The 16,783-nt window shown below is 39.7% G+C and overlaps 1 protein-coding gene and 1 non-coding gene across 3 annotated transcripts in view; both read right to left on the bottom strand.

Moving 5' to 3' along the window:
* RAB23 (RAB23, member RAS oncogene family) overlaps nt 1-12,650 on the bottom strand; it is a 37,565-nt gene extending 24,915 nt beyond the window's left edge. For both annotated transcript variants that reach the window (XM_060615828.3, XM_060615829.3), the window contains exons 1-2: nt 12,539-12,650; nt 3,875-4,090 (exon numbers count right to left, since the gene is read on the bottom strand). In XM_060615828.3, the coding sequence (XP_060471811.1) occupies nt 3,875-4,029 (155 nt within the window). In that variant the 5' untranslated portion in view covers nt 4,030-4,090; nt 12,539-12,650. The remainder of the gene's footprint in view (nt 1-3,874; nt 4,091-12,538) is intronic.
* On the bottom strand, nt 8,278-8,350 carry TRNAR-CCU (transfer RNA arginine (anticodon CCU)). The gene has a single exon. It is a non-coding gene; the product is annotated as a tRNA-Arg (tRNA).
* Nucleotides 12,651-16,783: the final 4,133 nt, after the last annotated feature.

Genomic DNA, 16,783 nt, shown 5'->3' with positions numbered 1-16,783 from the left:
GCTCAGGTCACGATCTCACGGTCCGTGAGTTCGAGCCCCGCGTCGGGCTCTGGGCTGATGGCTCAGAGGCTGGAGCCTGCTTCGGATTCTGTGTCTCCCTCTCTCTCTGCCCCTCCCCCGTTCATGCTCTGTCTCTCTCTGTCTCAAAAATAAATAAAAGTTAAAAAAAAAAAAAGTTCTGAGGACTAATGACAAAAAGTGTCACTCTTGACATGTTTTAGAATCCAAATGGATCTACTAAAGTAAGATTTCCTTTTCATAGGAGTATTTAATCCTGCCAAATCTGCTCTTATTTCTTTAAAACAAATGATCAATTCTCGAACTTCCAGATAGTCTTAGGATCCCATAATATAAGAGCTGAAAACTATACTGAGAGACAGGTAATTTCCCTTCCACATAAAGCAGGCATGCCTCATTTTATTGCACTTCGCTTTATTGGGCTTCACAGATACTGTGTTTTTTTTACAAATGGCAGGTTTTTGGCAACCCTGCATTTAGCAATCATATCAGCACCATTTTTTCCAACAGCATCTGCTCACTTTGAGTCCCTGTGCCACATTTTGATAATTTTAGAATATTCCAAATTTTTTCATTATTATCATATTTGTCATGGTGATCTGTGAATAGTGATCTTTAATGCTACTACTATAATCGTTTTGGCTGCCACAAACCACTTCCATATAAGATAGCACACTAAATGGAACAATGTTGTGTGTGTTCTCACTGTTCCACCATCAGTCATTCCCCCATCTCGCTCCTTGGGCCTGCCTATTCTGAGACACAGCCATACTGAAATTAGGCCAATTAATAACCTTACAAGGGCCTCTAAGTGTTCAAGTGAAAGGAAGACCCACACATCTCTGACTTTAAATCAAAAGCTAGGTGGCTCAGTCGGTTAAACGTCCAACTTTGGTTTGGGTCATGATCTTGCAGTTTGTGGGTTCGAGCCCCGTGTCGGGCTCTGTGCTGACAGCTTAGAGCCTGGAGCCTGCTTCGGATTCTGTGTCTCCCTCTCTCTCTACCCCTCCCCCACTCGCACACACATGTGTGCGCGCGCTCTCTCTAGAAAATAAACATTAAAAAAATTTTAAAAAGCTAGAAATGATTAAGCAGTGAGGAAAGCATGTTGAAAGCTGAGAGAGGCTGAAAGCTAGGCCTCTTGTGCCAGTAAGCCAAGCTATGAATGAAAGGAAAAATTCTTGAAGGAAATCAAAGTGCTGTCTCACGGGTGCCCGGATGGCTCAGTCAGTAGAGCATACAACTTGATCTCAAGCCCCACATTGGGTGTAGAGATTACTTACATATTTACTTACTTACTATCTACTAAATAAATAAATAAATAAATAAGCAAGCAAGCAAGCTACTCCAGTGAACACATAGAACGTAAGAAAGCGAAACAGCTGTACTATTTATATGGAGAAAGCTTTTGTGATCCGGACAGAAGATATAACCAGCCACAACATTCCCTCAAACAAAAGCCCGATACTCCAGAGCAAGGCCCTAACTCTCTTCAGTTCTATGAAGGCAGAGAGGTGAGGAAGCTGCAGAAGAAAAGACTGAAGTTAGCAGAGACTGGCTCATGAGGTTTAAGGAAAGATACTGCTGCCTCTATGACATCAAAGAGCAAGGTGAAACAGCAGGTACTGATGCAGAAGCTGCAGCAAGTTACCCAGAAGATCTAGCTGAGATAATTAACGAAGGTGGCTACACTAAGCCACCAATTTTCAATGTAGGTGAAACAGCCTTCTATTGGAAGGAGATTCTATGGAGGACGTTCATAACTAGAGGAAAGTCAGTACCTGGCTTCAAAGCTTCAAAGGACAAGTTAACTCCCTTGTTAGGGGCTAATGCAGCTGGTGACTTTAAGTTGAAGCCAATACTTATTTACTATTCTGAAAATTCTATGGCCCTTCAGAATTATACTAAATCTACCCTGCCTGTGCTCTATAAATGGAACCACAAGGCCTGGATGACAGCACATCTGTTTACATCATGGTTTACTAAATATTTTAAGCCCACTGTTGAGACCTACTGCTCAGGAAAAAAATTCCTTCAAAGTATGACTGCTCATTGACAATGGACCTGGTCACCCAAGAGGTCTGATGGAGATGTACAATGAGAGAATGTTGTTGTCATGACTGCTAACACAACATCCATTCTGCAGGCCATTTGACTTTCAAGTCTTAGTATTTAAGAAATATATTCTGTAAGGCTATGGCTGCTACAGATAGTAATTCCTCTGATAGATCTGGGCAAAGTAAATCGAAACTTTATAGAAAGGATTTACCACTGTAGATTCCAATAAGAACATCTGTGATTCACTGGAAGAGGTCAAATATCAACATCAACAAGACTTTGGAAGAAGTTGATTCCAACCCTCACGGATGACTCTGAAAGGTTCAACGACTTCCATGGAGGAAGTATCTGCAGACGTGGTGGAAATAGCAGGACATGGAGCCTGAAGATGTGATTGAATTGCTGCAATCTCATGATAAAACATGAGCAGATGAGGAGTTGCTTATTATAAATGAGCAAAGAAAGTGGTTTCTTGGCATGGAATCTAGTCCTGGTGAAGATGCTGTGCAGACTGTTGAAATGACAAGAAAGGATTTAGAATATTAAATAAACTTAGCTGATAAGGTAGCAGCAGGGTTTGAGAGAATTTTTTTAAAGTTTTTAATTTTAATTCCACTATAGTATAACATACAGCGTTATATCAGTTTCAGGTGTACAATATAGTGATTCAACAGGGTTTGAGAATTGACTCCAATTTTGAATGAAGTTCTACTGTGGGTAAAATGCCATCAAACAGCATCACATGCTACAGGGAAATCATTCCTGAAAGGCAGAGTAAATCAGTGAAGCAAACTTCACTGTTGTCTTATATTAAGAAACTACCACAGCCACCCCAACATTCAACCACCACCCTGATCAGTCAGCAGCCATCAACATCAAGACAAGACCTTCACCAGCAAAAAGATTAAGACTCAGTGAAAGATCAGAGGATGGTTAGCATTTTTTAGCAATACAGTATTTTTTAAATTTTTAATATTTAATTTTTTTAACATTTATTCATTTTTGAGAGTGAGAGAGACAGAGCAGGAGTGGGGGAGGGGCAGAGAGAGTGGGAGACACAGAATCAGAAGCAGGCTCCAGGCTCTGACCTGTCAGCACAGAGCCCGACGTGGGACTTGAACTCACCGGGAGATCATGACCTGAGCCGAAGTCGGATGCCCAACCGACTGAGCCACCCAGGTGCCTGAGCAATACAGTATTTTTAAATTAAGGTATGTACATTTTTTTAGACATAATGCTGTTGCATACTTAATAGACTACAGTAAAATGTAAACATAACTTTTATATGCACTGTGCAACCAAAAAATTCATTTGACTTGCTTTATTGTGGTAGTCTGGAACAGAACCTGCAAAATCTCCAAGTTGTGCCTATAAGGGACAGAAATCTCATTACAGTCAAGCATCAGTTTGACTTTAAGAAGTACGCAAGGTGCCACCAATAAATATAACATCAGATACAAGACAGAAAGTGGGGAGGGGAGTATGAAAAAAGGGGGGAAATGAGGAAGGGAAAACAGATGAAAGGTGAAAAAAGGCAGAAGAATAAAGATATACACAGGAATATGTTAACTAACTGGAATCTAAATAAAAGCTTGAAACATTAAAAAGAAAAAAAAAAGATACACACAGTAATAAGTATTTGAAAACCACCACAGAATGTCTCATTAGCCACAGTCACTAGACTCCTAACCTTGAACTATACTATAATTAGTATTATTCCAGTGAAAGTCCTAGATATAGTTCACAAATCAAAACTTCATAAATCAAAACTCAGGGGATAAAATGGCCAAGTACATACTGGATTTGTCGCTCCAAAAAATCAACTCCAATGGTTTTCTTGTAGTCTTTTGTAAAAATGCCTTTGCAATATCGCTGAATCATACTTGACTTTCCAACTGCTCCATTCCCTACAACCACCATCTTGATAGCCACTTCCATATCTTCCTCCAACATTTTTGCAGTTGAAAAGGTTTCTGAACCAACTTTAATTCCAGGTGATCAGATCTTCTCAAATCTGTGGTTTAAAATGAAATTATTTTTCATAACATAAAAATTGTACAAAATAAGCTATAATTGTTTTATGGAGAAATAATTATATTGCACTGCAAGAATTTGTTTCCATGATGGAGGCCCTCTTACCATCCTGTTTAGATCATGTAAATTATTTGAAAGGAGGAACAATAATATCATTCATTTCTGAATCCTGATCAGTAGCAAAATGTATGATATCTAGGTATTAATAAAGGCCTAGATTACATAGTTCTACCTTTCACGGAGACTAAGATTAAGATGGTCAGTGTTAGAGTTGAGGTCTGATTTAAAGTTGCTCTTAGTGAAGTTACTGCTTGACCTCTTTAAACTTCAGTTTACTAAGGATATTTATCTCACAAGATTGTTGATCAATGGCACATATAAAGCACTAAGCATAATGAAAATCGAGCACTCAAAAAATGGTAGTTTCATACAACATAATAAATCCTCCATAGTCACCACCATATGGGTAACAAATAAAATATCTAAGAAAACTGCTTTTTCAACCTCACAAGTAATAATTACTATCCCTAGAAAAGCACCCCTAAGAAAGATTTTGTATAATATACAACTGTGTGTCAGCACTGAACTCTTACAGTGCTTCACTGTTCAGGTTATAATGAATGCTTTATAAATAATCTTATACCACACATTCTTTCTTTAGTTTCAGACTAGTTACAGTTACTCATATAATGAAAGTAATACAATGTGTACTGTCTGCATTTTAGATTGAAAAGAACAGAAAGTCAATTTCTTCTATTTCTTAAAATTACTAAATTCCTATTATACAATATTATATTCCAACTACCTTAACTGAAAATCCATCTATACAACCATTACATAAAACAAGTCTGAAACATGAAGAACATTTCCCCCATCCCCCACCACGGAGTCTCAGTAATTGTCCCTACCGCTTCACAAATTTGCACAATCATAAGAATCATCTAGGAGGATTTGTTCAAGTATAGGTTCTAGGTCTCCACCTCAAACATAATTAAATGATGAAAAAAAAAAAAGTATAAGAATGAAAAGAAGACTATGGTAGGAGCAAAAATACAGGTAAATACAAGACTTCTCTTGAATGTTCTAAATTATGTTGGACTCAAACACAATTGTGTGGTTTTCAGTATGTATAGAGAAAATATTTATGATAGCTAATTATAAATGGGAGAAGATAAAGGAATGTAAAGGAAGGTAAAGTTTCTATGCTTCACTTGAACTGGTAAAATGTTGACTCCAAAAGACTGTGATAAATTATATATATAAGTGTATATATATGTGTGTGTATATATAAGTGCATATATATGTGTATATTACATGTATACATATATATGTATGTATACATATACACATATATGTGTGTGTACATATATTTATACATACACATATGTACATACATAGTGTGTGTGTGTGTGTATATATATATATATAGTGTAATATCCAGAGCAACTACTGAAGTTACAAAGAAATATACTTAAAACAAAATTAAAGTCTAATAACAATAAAACAATCAGAATCTAACTGACATTTATAGAACTGTCCACACAACAGAATATACTTCTTTTTAAGTATCTATTAAATCTATCTACTAAATATATACCAAGATAAAACAAATTCCAGGTGATTTAAAAAAAAAAAAAAACCTCAACAAACTTATAATCAGACCACAATGCAGTCGAACTAGAAATAATTAACAGAAAACAGAAAGATAACAGGAAAATCTCCAAACATTTGCAAACTAAAAACAATGTGTGAGCCAAAGACTGAAGCTGAAGATAATTTTTTTTTTAAGAGAGAGAGAGCGAGCATGAGTGGGAAGAGGGGCAGGGAGGGAGGGAGAGAGAATATCTTAAGCAGGTTCCATGTTCAGTGTGGAGCCTGACATGGGGCTCGATCCCATGACCCTGGGATCATGACCTGAGTCGAAATCAAGAGTCTGGATGCTCAACCGACTTGAGCCACCCAGGTGCACAAGAAAAAAAATTTTTTTTAATTTTTAAATTTTTAAACAATTTTTAAATTTTTAAATAATTGAATGAAAAGGAAAATACAACATGTGAAAATCTGTGAGACATAGCTAATGTAGTGCTGAAAGAGAAAATTTATAGCACTAAATGCTTACCTTAGAAAAGAAGAAAAGTCTCAATCATTTAAACTCCCACCTCAAGAAACTAGAAAAAGAGCAAAATAAACCCAAAGCAAATGATGGAAATAATAAAGAACAGAAATCAATGAAATTGGAAACAGAAAAACAGGGAAAATTAAACAAAAAACTGTTTCTTTAAAGATCAGTATAACTGACAGAAAAAAAAAAGAGAATACACAATTTACCAATATTAGGAATAAAATCAAGAATGTCACTATGGACTCTGTGGACTCCAAAGGATAATACAACAGACAACTCTACACACATAAATTTGACAACATAGATGAAATGGACCAATTCCTTAAACAGGATTAACTACCACAACTCACTCAATATGAAATAGATAATTTGAATAGCCCTATAACTATAAAGGAAATTGAATTTGTAACTTAAAACCTCAAAGAAAAATCTCCAGGCTCAGGTGATTTCATGGGAGAATTCTATCAAGCTTTTCAAGAATTGACACCAACGATACACAATCTCTTCCAGAATACTGAAAAGAGGGGAACACTTCCCAACTTATTTTATAAAGCCAGCATTACCTTGACACCAACACCACACAGACAGTACAAAAAAGAAAACTGGACAAATATCCCCTCATGAACACAGACACACCAAAGTCCTCAACAAAATATTAGCAAGTCAAATCCAGGAATATATAAAAAGAATCACCAGGACCAAGTGGGCTTTGTTCTGGGAATGCAAGGGTGGTTCAATACCTAAAACCAATCAGTGTAATCAACCATATTAACAAAGCAAAGAAAAACCTCATCACCATATCAACTGATACATATATCACAGGAAATATATAACAAAACTCAACATCCATTTGTCAGAAAAACAGTCAGCAAACTAGAAACACAAGAGGACTCCTTCAACCTGATTAATGGTGTCTATTAAAAAACTATCCAGCTATGCAGCCGCTCTGGAAAACAGTGTGGAGGTTCCTAAAAAATTAAAAATAGACCTACCCTATGACCCAGCAGCACTGCTAGGAATTTACCCAAGGGATACAGCAGTACTGATGCACAGGGGCACTTGTACCCCAATGTTTATAGCAGCACTCTCAACAATAGCCAAATTATGGAAAGAGCCTACATGTCCATTAACTGATGAATGGATAAAGAAATTGTGGTGTATATACACAATGGAGTACTATGTGGCAATAAGAAAGAATGAAATATGGCCCTTTGTAGCAACGTGGATGGAACTGGAGAGTGTGATGCTAAGTGAAATAAGCCATACAGAGAAAGACAGATACCATATGTTTTCACTCTTATGTGGATCCTGAGAAACGTAACAGAAACCCATGGGGGAGGGGAAGGAAAAAAAAAAGAGGTTAGAGTGGGAGAGAGCCAAAGCATAAGACTCTTAAAGACTGAGAACAAACTGAGGGTTGATGCGGGGTGGGAGGGAGGGGAGGGTGGGTGATGGGTATTGAGGAGGGCACCTTTTGGGATGAGCACTGGGTGTTGTATGGAAACCAATTTGACAATAAATTTCATATATTGAAAAAAAAAAAAAACTATCCAGCTAATATTATATACTTAACTCTAAAAACCTGTTGTTTTTTTATTTTAAGTAAACTCTACCTGCAACATGGGGCTCAAACTCATGACTCTGCAATCAAGAGTCACAAGCTCTACTGACTGAGCCACACACCTGAAAGTGTGACTGTTTTAACCCTTAGACTAAGAACAGGGAAAGGATCTCTACTCTCACCACTCAAAGTTCTACATTATACACAAAGTTCTAGCCAGAGAAACAGGTGACAAAAAAACAAATAAAACAGAGATTAGGGAAAAAATGAATAAAAGTGACCCTACTCACAAATTACATGACTGTCTTTATAGAAACTTAAAGGAATTAAAAAAAAAATCCTGGAACTAATAAATCAGGTTAGCAAAGGTACAAGATACAAAAACAACAAACAACACTGAATTGTATTTCTATACCCTAACAATGTACAATTTGAAAGCAAGAAACAATATTTTTTTAAGTTTTATTTATTTAAGTAATCTCTATACCCAACATGGGGCTTGAACTCACTACCCTGAGATTAGGAGTCACATGCTCTTCCAACTGAGCCAGCCAGGCACCCTGAAACCAAAAATTTTTACGTGACATTTACAAGAGTTCCAAAAAAAAATTAAATACTTTGGTATAAATCTAACAAAACACGTACAGGATCTATATGCTGAAAACTATAAAACACTAATGAAATAAACACCTAAATAAATGAGAAGATATGCCATATTCACAGAGTGGAAGATTCAACAAAGTAAAAATAGCACTTCTCCCCAAATTGACCTATGGTTTAATGCAATTCCAAAGTACCAGCAGGATTTTTTTTCTGTATTTGAGACAAGCTGATTCTACATTTATTTTTATTTTTTTTATTTTGAGAGAGAAAGTACAAGCAGGGGAGGCAGAGAAAGAGGGAGAGAGAGAATCCTAAGCAAGTTCCACACTGACGGTGCAGAGCCTGATTCAAGGCTCAAACTCACAAAGCATGAAATCATGACCCAAACTGAGAGCAAGAGTTGGTCCCTTAACAGACTGAGCTACCCAGGTATTCCAAGACAAGCTGATGCTAAACATTATATGGAAAGGCAAATAAACTAGAATAGGTAACACAATTTTGAAAAAGAATAAAATTGGAGGAAATCATACTAGCCAATTTTAAGACACCAAAGAGCTATACTAATTAAGACAGCATGATACTGGCAAAGACAAAGATACATAAATCAATGGAACAGAGAGCCCAAAAATAGACCCACACAAATTCAGTCAATTGATTTTCGACAAAGGTGCAAAAACAATTCAATGGAAAAAAGACAATGTCTTCAGCAAATGGTGATGGAACGATTGGACATTCATATGTAAAAAAGCAAACAAACATCTACCTAAACCTCAAAATGGATCAAAGATGTAAAACTATAGGTGCTCTCTCAAAAATAATAAATAAACATTAAAATAATAATAATAATTTTTTTAAAAAAGAGACTCGTGGGTGGCTCAGTAGATTAAGCATCCAACTTCAGCTCAGGTCATGATCTCCTGGTTTATGAGTTCAAGCCCCACATCAGGCTCTCTGCTGTCAGCTCAGAGCCTGCTTCAGATCCTCTGTCTCCCTTTCTCTCTGCCCTTCCCCCACTCATGCTCGCTCTCCTTATCTCTCTCAAAAATAACATTTTTAAAAAATAAAATAAAAACAAAAATATAGGGGCACCTGCGTGACTTAGTCAGTTGAGCATCAGACTCTTGATTTCAGCTTAGGTCATGATCTCACAGTTTGTGAATTCCAGCCCTGAATCAGGCTAGCTGCTGTCAGTGCAGAGCCAAGCCTGCTTCAGATCCTCTGTCACCCTCTCTCCCTACTACTCCCCTGCACTCTCACTCTCTCTCTCTCAAAAATAAATAAAACTATAAGGGTGCCTGTCTGGCTCAGTTTGGTAGAACCTGTGACTCTTGACCTTGGTGTTGTGATTTTGAGGCCCATGTTGGGTGTAGAGCTTAAAAATAAAATCTGAAATAAAATAAAATAAACAAAAATAAAACCATATTTTTTGGAAGAAACATTTCAGAAGGTGTAAATCTTGACCTGGGGTTAGGCAGAGTTCTTAAAAGGAAAAATTGATAAATTAGACTTCATAAAAACGAAAAACATTTGCTCTGGAAACGATGCTGTCAAAAGAACAAAAAGACATGCTACAAACTACAAGAAAGTATTTGCAAAGCACATATCTACCAAATAACTTGTTTCCAGAACATAACAAGAACCCTCAAAGCTCAACATAAGAAAGCAAACAACCCATTTGAAAAATGGGCAATACCCTTGGCCAGATACTCATCAAAGATTATACATGCCAAATAAGCACATAAAAAGATATTCAACATCATTAACCATTAGTTAAAGACACATCAAAATCATGTGATACCACACGTCTATTAGCATGGCTAATTTAAATTTAAAATTTAAATTTACTTTTACATTTTACATTTACATTTAAAATTACTGACAATACCAAGTGCTTAGGAGGATGTAGAACAACTGGTACTCTCACACATGGCTGGTAAGAATGCAAAATGATACAACCACTCTGGAAATCAGCATGACAGTTTCTTATAAAGTTAAACATATTTTATATGACCCTGCAACCCACTCTTAGCAATACCCTAAAATGAAAACTTATATTCACACAAAAACCTGTACATGAATGTTTATAAGCAGCTCCATGTATAATCACAAAAAACTGGAAACACTCCAAATGTCCTTCAGTGGGTGGATGTATAAACAACTGTGGTACATCTACCTAATGGAACACTACTTAGCAATAAAAAAAGAAAATTATTGATACATACAACAATTTGGAGGAATCTCAAAGACATTAAGCTGAGTGAAAATAAGTCAGCATTAAAGGTTACATATTGTATGATTCCACTTATATGACATCTGGAAAGGACTGGTGATTGCCAGGGGTTAGGGGTAAGGGAAAAGATATAAAAGGACAGCATGAGTTTGGCAGGGGTGGGGTGGTGGTAAGAACTGTTTTATAATTCGGATTGTAGTGGTGTTTGCATTAATCTAAAATTCATAGAACCACAAATCCCCTAAAAAGTCACTTTTACCATTTAATTTTATTTTATGTTTGTTTATTTATTTATTGTGAGAGAGACAGAAAGAGAGAGCGTGCGAGTGAGCACGAACACACAGGTCGGGGAGGGAGAGGAGAGAACCCCAAGCAGGCTCCAAGCACAGCACAGAGCCCAATGCCGTGCTGGATCCCATGACCTTAAGATCATGACCTGAGTGGAAACGAAGAGTCAGAGGCTCAGGCAACTGAGTCACCCAGGTGCCCTTTATCATATAATTTTAAAAACAAAATTTAAAGGGACACCTGGGTGGCTCAGTCAGTTAAGCCTCCAACCTTGGTTTGGCTCAGGTCATGATCTCAGGGTTGGTGGAATCCAGCCCCTGCATCAGGCTCTGAGCTGACATCATGGAGCCTGCTTGGGATTATCTCTCCCTCTCTCTCTTTGCCTCTCCCCAGCTCATTCTCTCTCTCTCTCTCTCTCTCTCTCAAAATAAGTAATAAGTTTTTTTTTAATTTAAAGAAGGAAAGTGCAATCAGATTTTAACGCAGGCAGTCTGACTCTTGTGATTATCAGCTACTACTACTGTCTCGACTTAAGGCACTATATCAAAACAATTAAGTTCTTAGAAAATAAGCATAAACCTGAGTATGATAATTAAAAAGCTTACAGTAATGCTTTACATAAATACTCTTTTCCCCCAATTTAATTTTAAAGACTTACCCAACCAATGCAATCTAATAAACTAGAAAAGAAAAATATGAGCTAAGTTATTGATTAAAAGGGTTGTCTTTTTCATCTCAGCCTGTACTTAAGTACAGTACGATTATGTTTATAACAACACTGAAAAAACTTGTTAGGTTCAGTGAAATTACCCGGAAGACGTTAGGAGTTATATAAAACCTAAAGAAGTACCCGGCCCTTTTCAGACTCGGCTGACACTACTGATAGTGAAGTTAATACTCTCACACACACACCCTCAGGTTCTTACGTCTGGGAGCTGCTGAAGGCTCCTCGGTTCTCCGAGTTAAGAAATTCTGCGGCAGCCAGTGTCAATGAAATAGTGCAGTCTGGCTCATTCATATTCTAGCAGTCACTGAGTGAGAAACTAGGGAAGGGTGGGGCCGCGGGTAAGGACGGGGCCCCTCCGCAAGGAGGAGGGGGGCCTAAAAGCCGGGGTAGAGCCTGGGACCCTCCTCCCCATCACACCTCACTCGGCACTTAACGCCCCCTGCCGCTGTGTCTCCCGGCCGGGGTCGCCCCTTCCCCACCTGGGGGCTGGGGAAAGACGAGAAGCTGGGTGCTCAGCCAGGCTGGAGGCCAGCGCCTCTCCCCCGCGCCGTCTCGCTCCTTCCCGCCCTAGGGGCAATTCCAGGGACCCACACCCTGGGAGCCCCGGCCGCGGGGCAGGGAGAACGGGTGCCGGGCAGGCGCTGCCGCCCACCTCCTCCAGCTGGAACTTGGGCACGGCGCTCCGAGGCGGGGGAGAGGGCGCTCAGGGGCCGGGGGATGGGAGCCCGGGCCTGGAGGCCCCTGTCCCCGACACCCCTCTCCAGTCCCCGGAGTACGGCACATCCCGGGACCCCGGGGAGAAGCGGGTCCTTCCTCAGCAGAGCCGGGGGAGTCCTGAACCGCTGGAGAGGGCGAGTGAGAGCCGCGCGGCTGCCCGGAGTGCAGGCTGCTACTCACCGTCCCCGCTGGCCACGGACCCGCCGCCCGGCGCGACCGGCTCCTCCTGGTCGCGGCGCAACCGCTGCCGCCGCCGCCACCTCCTCCTCCTCCCAGCGCGCCAGCTCCCCCCGGCGGGGCCGCCCGGCTGGCTCGCGCCCTCTTTCACTCTCTTAAAAATGACTATGATTTTTTTAACGAACTTTATTGCCAGCCAGGGCTCAGAACGAGCGGCTCAGCACGAGCGACTCAGCAGCAACTCCGGCAAGGATGGTGGGGCGCGGGAGACTCGACTCCCCTCATCTGTGGACGCGCCGCTCTGCGGAGCATGCGCTGGGCTGGTTCTGCGCATGCTCCGCGCGGACCCGGTCCTCCCGCCCTGCTCCACCCGTGTTCTGGCTGGTTCTCGGGGAGGGCGGCTCTCCCGCGTTCCCGGCGGCTCTTCTGCGTTCCCGGTGCGTCTGCGGGAACCCGGTGTGCAGTGAGGACCGCAGCGGCGGGCGGGAGCTCCTAGATCGTGGACCCTAGTATAGCACTGACCGAGGAAGGTCCGCATAGGTTTCGCCTACTAAGTGATCAGACTTCCAGAGTACTCAAAGGACTTGCCCTGCCTTGGACACACACCTTTTTTTCTCCACCGGATGACATCCAAGTGGTAGAGTGAGCAAAAAAATGTTGAGCAAAACTGAAAACGCACTCACAGTCCACCCGTTGCGGCTGGAGAAAGAAGTCTGAGATGGTTAACAGTTGAGAGAACCAAACCAACAATTAAAAGTTCCCCCTGAAAGCAATCTAAACTGCTTCAGTTGTTTTTATATTTCAAAATACAATAGAATAGAGGGAATAAAGGAAAATACCAACTGTTGGCAATATACTCCAAGGATGTAGAGTAACTGAATGCATCTACCCTGCTTCTGGAAAGTAAACTAGAACAACTCCTTTAAATAACAGTTGGGCGCTGTTTCCTAAAGAAGCATACCCTATGACCCACCAGTTCCACCTCTACTAATCCAGCCAAGAGAAATGAGTACTTACCTTGCACCAACACGGCAAAAGAATGTTCACAACTGCATTTGTGAACCCAAATGGAAATAACCCCAAAGACCATAAACGATAGAATAAATTACGTAATTCACACAGTGTTCATGCAATGGAATACTGTGCAACAATGAGAAGAATAACCCACAACTACCGACATGAAATGGCTTAACTGCAGAAATGTAAATTTGAACAAAAAGTAAGGCACAAAAAGTACTTAATGGGTAAGACTTTTTCAGCACAAAAACAGGAAAAAAAAAAAAACCTATAAAATTTAGGATAATGGTTACCGTTGCAGGAAAGGGATAGTGACTGGGTGAGGGATTTCCAAGGTGTTAGCAAGGCTCTCTCTGTTGATCTTGGCACTAGTTACACATATGTGTTCATTTGTAAAAATTCACTAAACTGTACTCCTATGCACAGTTTTCTGTATGTGAATTATATTTCACAAGCAGTAGTTTTTAAAATTAAAAATTTTTAATTTCAAATGTTTTACCTATAATTGCAATATTGTTTTGTAAACACAGTGTTTATTTATAGGAAATTTAATGCCAAGTAGCCAATGGATTTATCTCTAGGATTTGGTTAGTAGTCTCTTAAACTTGAGTAATGTACTCACCCTCACCCCCTTTAAAAGAAAAGGAAAAGCTTCATTAAGAAATGGGGAAAGGACTTAAATAGACATGTCTTCAAAGAAGGTGTACAAATGATTAATAAGTATATGAAAAGAGACTCAATATCACTTATCATTAGTAAAATGCAAATCAAAACCACAATGAGATATTACTTCACACCCATTAGAATGACTGTTATAGGGGTGCCCAGCTGGTTCAGTCCATTGAGGGTCTGACTCTTGATTTCAACTCAGGTCATGATCCCGGGGTCCTAGAATCAAGCCCAAAGTTGGGCTCTGTGCTGAGCACAGAACCTGCTTAAGATTCTCTCCCTCTCTCCCTTTGCCCCTCTCCCCCGCTCTCTCTTTAAAAAAAAAATTAATTAAAAAAATTAAAGATAAATGGCTATTATAAAACAAAACAAAACAGAAAATAGGAAGTGTTGGCAAGGTTGGTGAGAAATTGCAACCTCTGTGCACTGCCAGCAGAAATGTAAAATGGTACAGCCATTATGGAAAACAATATGGCAGTCCCTCACAAAAATAAAAATAGAATTCCACTTCTGGGTATATACTCAAAAGAATTGAAAGCAAGGAATCAAACCAATATTTGTACAACCATGTCCATATCAACATTATTTACAGTAGCCAAAAAATGGTAGCAGCCCAAATGTGTATCAACAGATGAATTGATAAGCAAAGTGTCATAGAAATATGACATTTATTATATCACTCAGCCTTAAAAAGGAAGGAAATTCTGATACATGGTATACCATGGATGAACCTTGAAGACATCGTGCTGAATAAAAGCCAATCACAATAGGACAAATACTGTATGATTCCACTTATAGAAGGTATCTAAAGTAGTCAAATTCATAGATACACAAAGTAGAATCATGGTTGACAGAGGGAGAGTGGAGGGGAGAATAGGGAGTTAGTATTTAATGGGTACAGTTTCCATTTTGCAAGGTGAAAAATGTTCTGGAGATGGATGGTGGTAATTAATGATTGGACAACATGAATGTGCTTAATGCCCCTGAACGCTACCCTTGAAAATGGTCAGAATGGTGGGGCACCTGCATGGCTCAGTCAGTCAAGCATCAGACTTTGACTCAGGTCATGATCTCATGGTTCATGAGTTCAAGCTCTGCATCGGGTTCTGTGCTGACAGCTCAGAGCCTGGAGCCTGCTTCAGATTCTGTGTCTCCTCCTCTCTCTGCCCCTCCCCCACTCCCACTCTGTCTCTTTCTCTCAAAAATAAACATTAAAAAAATTTTTTTAAATGGTCAAAATGGTAAATTTTGTGTTAAGTATATTTTACCACAATTTTTTAATTTTTTAAATGTTTATTTATTCTTGAGAGAGAAAGAGAGAGAGAGAGAGAGAGAGAGAGACAGGGAGGAGGGAGGGGCACAGAGAGGGAGACACAAAATCCAAAGCAAGCTCCAGGCTCTGAGCTGTCAGCACAGACCTGATACAGGGCTCAAACTCAGGAACTGTGAGATCATGACCTGAGCCGAAGTCAGATGCTTAACTGACTGAGCCACCCAGGCACCCCACCACAATTTTTTAAATGGGAAAAAAAAAAAAGAAAATTCTACTGAGTATCAAAAAATAAATCTGAGGATTCAAATTTGAGAAAAACTTCTTGAAGGCCCTTTTCCATTTCCATGGGATTTTTGCACACTCTAATGCAATTATGTCTACCTTTTATTTGATTCAAGACTGTACCCAAGAAGTGGAAACCTGGTCTTTTATTTATTTTTTAAAAATTTATTTATTTTTGAGAGAGAGAGAAAGAGTGTGCGCATGTGCATGCCAGTGGGGGAGGGGCAGAAAGAGACGGAGACACAGAATCCAAAGCAGGATCTAGGCCCTGAGCTGTCAGCACAGAGCCCGTTGCAGGTCTTGAACCCTAGACCTGCAAGATCATGACCTGAGCTGAAGTCTGACGCTTAACAGATTGAGCCACCCAGGCACCCCAGATCTGGCCTTTTAAATCCTGCAGTTGTGCTGTAGCAAAAATGGCAATAGAATTAGTCTGAAGGCCTCTGAAAGAAATTTCACCTGCTGTATCTAGAAATGAGTTGTGCAAAATTATTTAGGGAAAATATTCTTGTTTTGAGAGAGACAGCACTCAAGAGGGGAATGGGGCAAAGGGGGAGAGAGAGAGAGAGAGAGAGAGAGAGAGAGAGAGAGAGAGAATCCCAAGCAGGCTCCAAACTCAGTGGAGAGTCTATCTCAGGGCTGGATCCCATGCCCTTGGGATCATGACCTGAGCCAAAATCAAGAGTCTCAACCCAACTAAGCCACCCAGGCGCTCCTAGGGAAAACATTATGAAAAGGTTTTTTTTTTGTTGTTTTGTTTTGTTTTAATTTTTAAGTGATTGCCATGACCAATGTGGGGTTTGAACTCACAATACCAAGATCAAGAGCGGCATGTTCTACTAACTGAGCCATCCAGGTGCCTCTGAAAAGTTATATTTTTAAGTAATTTAGTGATTCTTCAAATCTAGTACCTTCACTGACCCAGCAAAAAGTCCTTTGCTAGTTGTTTTACTATGTCTGACACTAACGTGCCAAATAGTTTTCAGGGATCATGAATTGTATATGGG

This window comes from Panthera onca, chromosome B2 (genome assembly GCF_046562875.1).
Source record: "Panthera onca isolate mPanOnc1 chromosome B2, mPanOnc1 haplotype 2, whole genome shotgun sequence".
Classification (NCBI taxonomy): Eukaryota; Metazoa; Chordata; class Mammalia; order Carnivora; family Felidae; genus Panthera; species Panthera onca.
The sequence above is the reverse complement of the archived record's forward strand: the minus strand, read 5'-3'. Positions and strand labels throughout refer to the sequence as shown.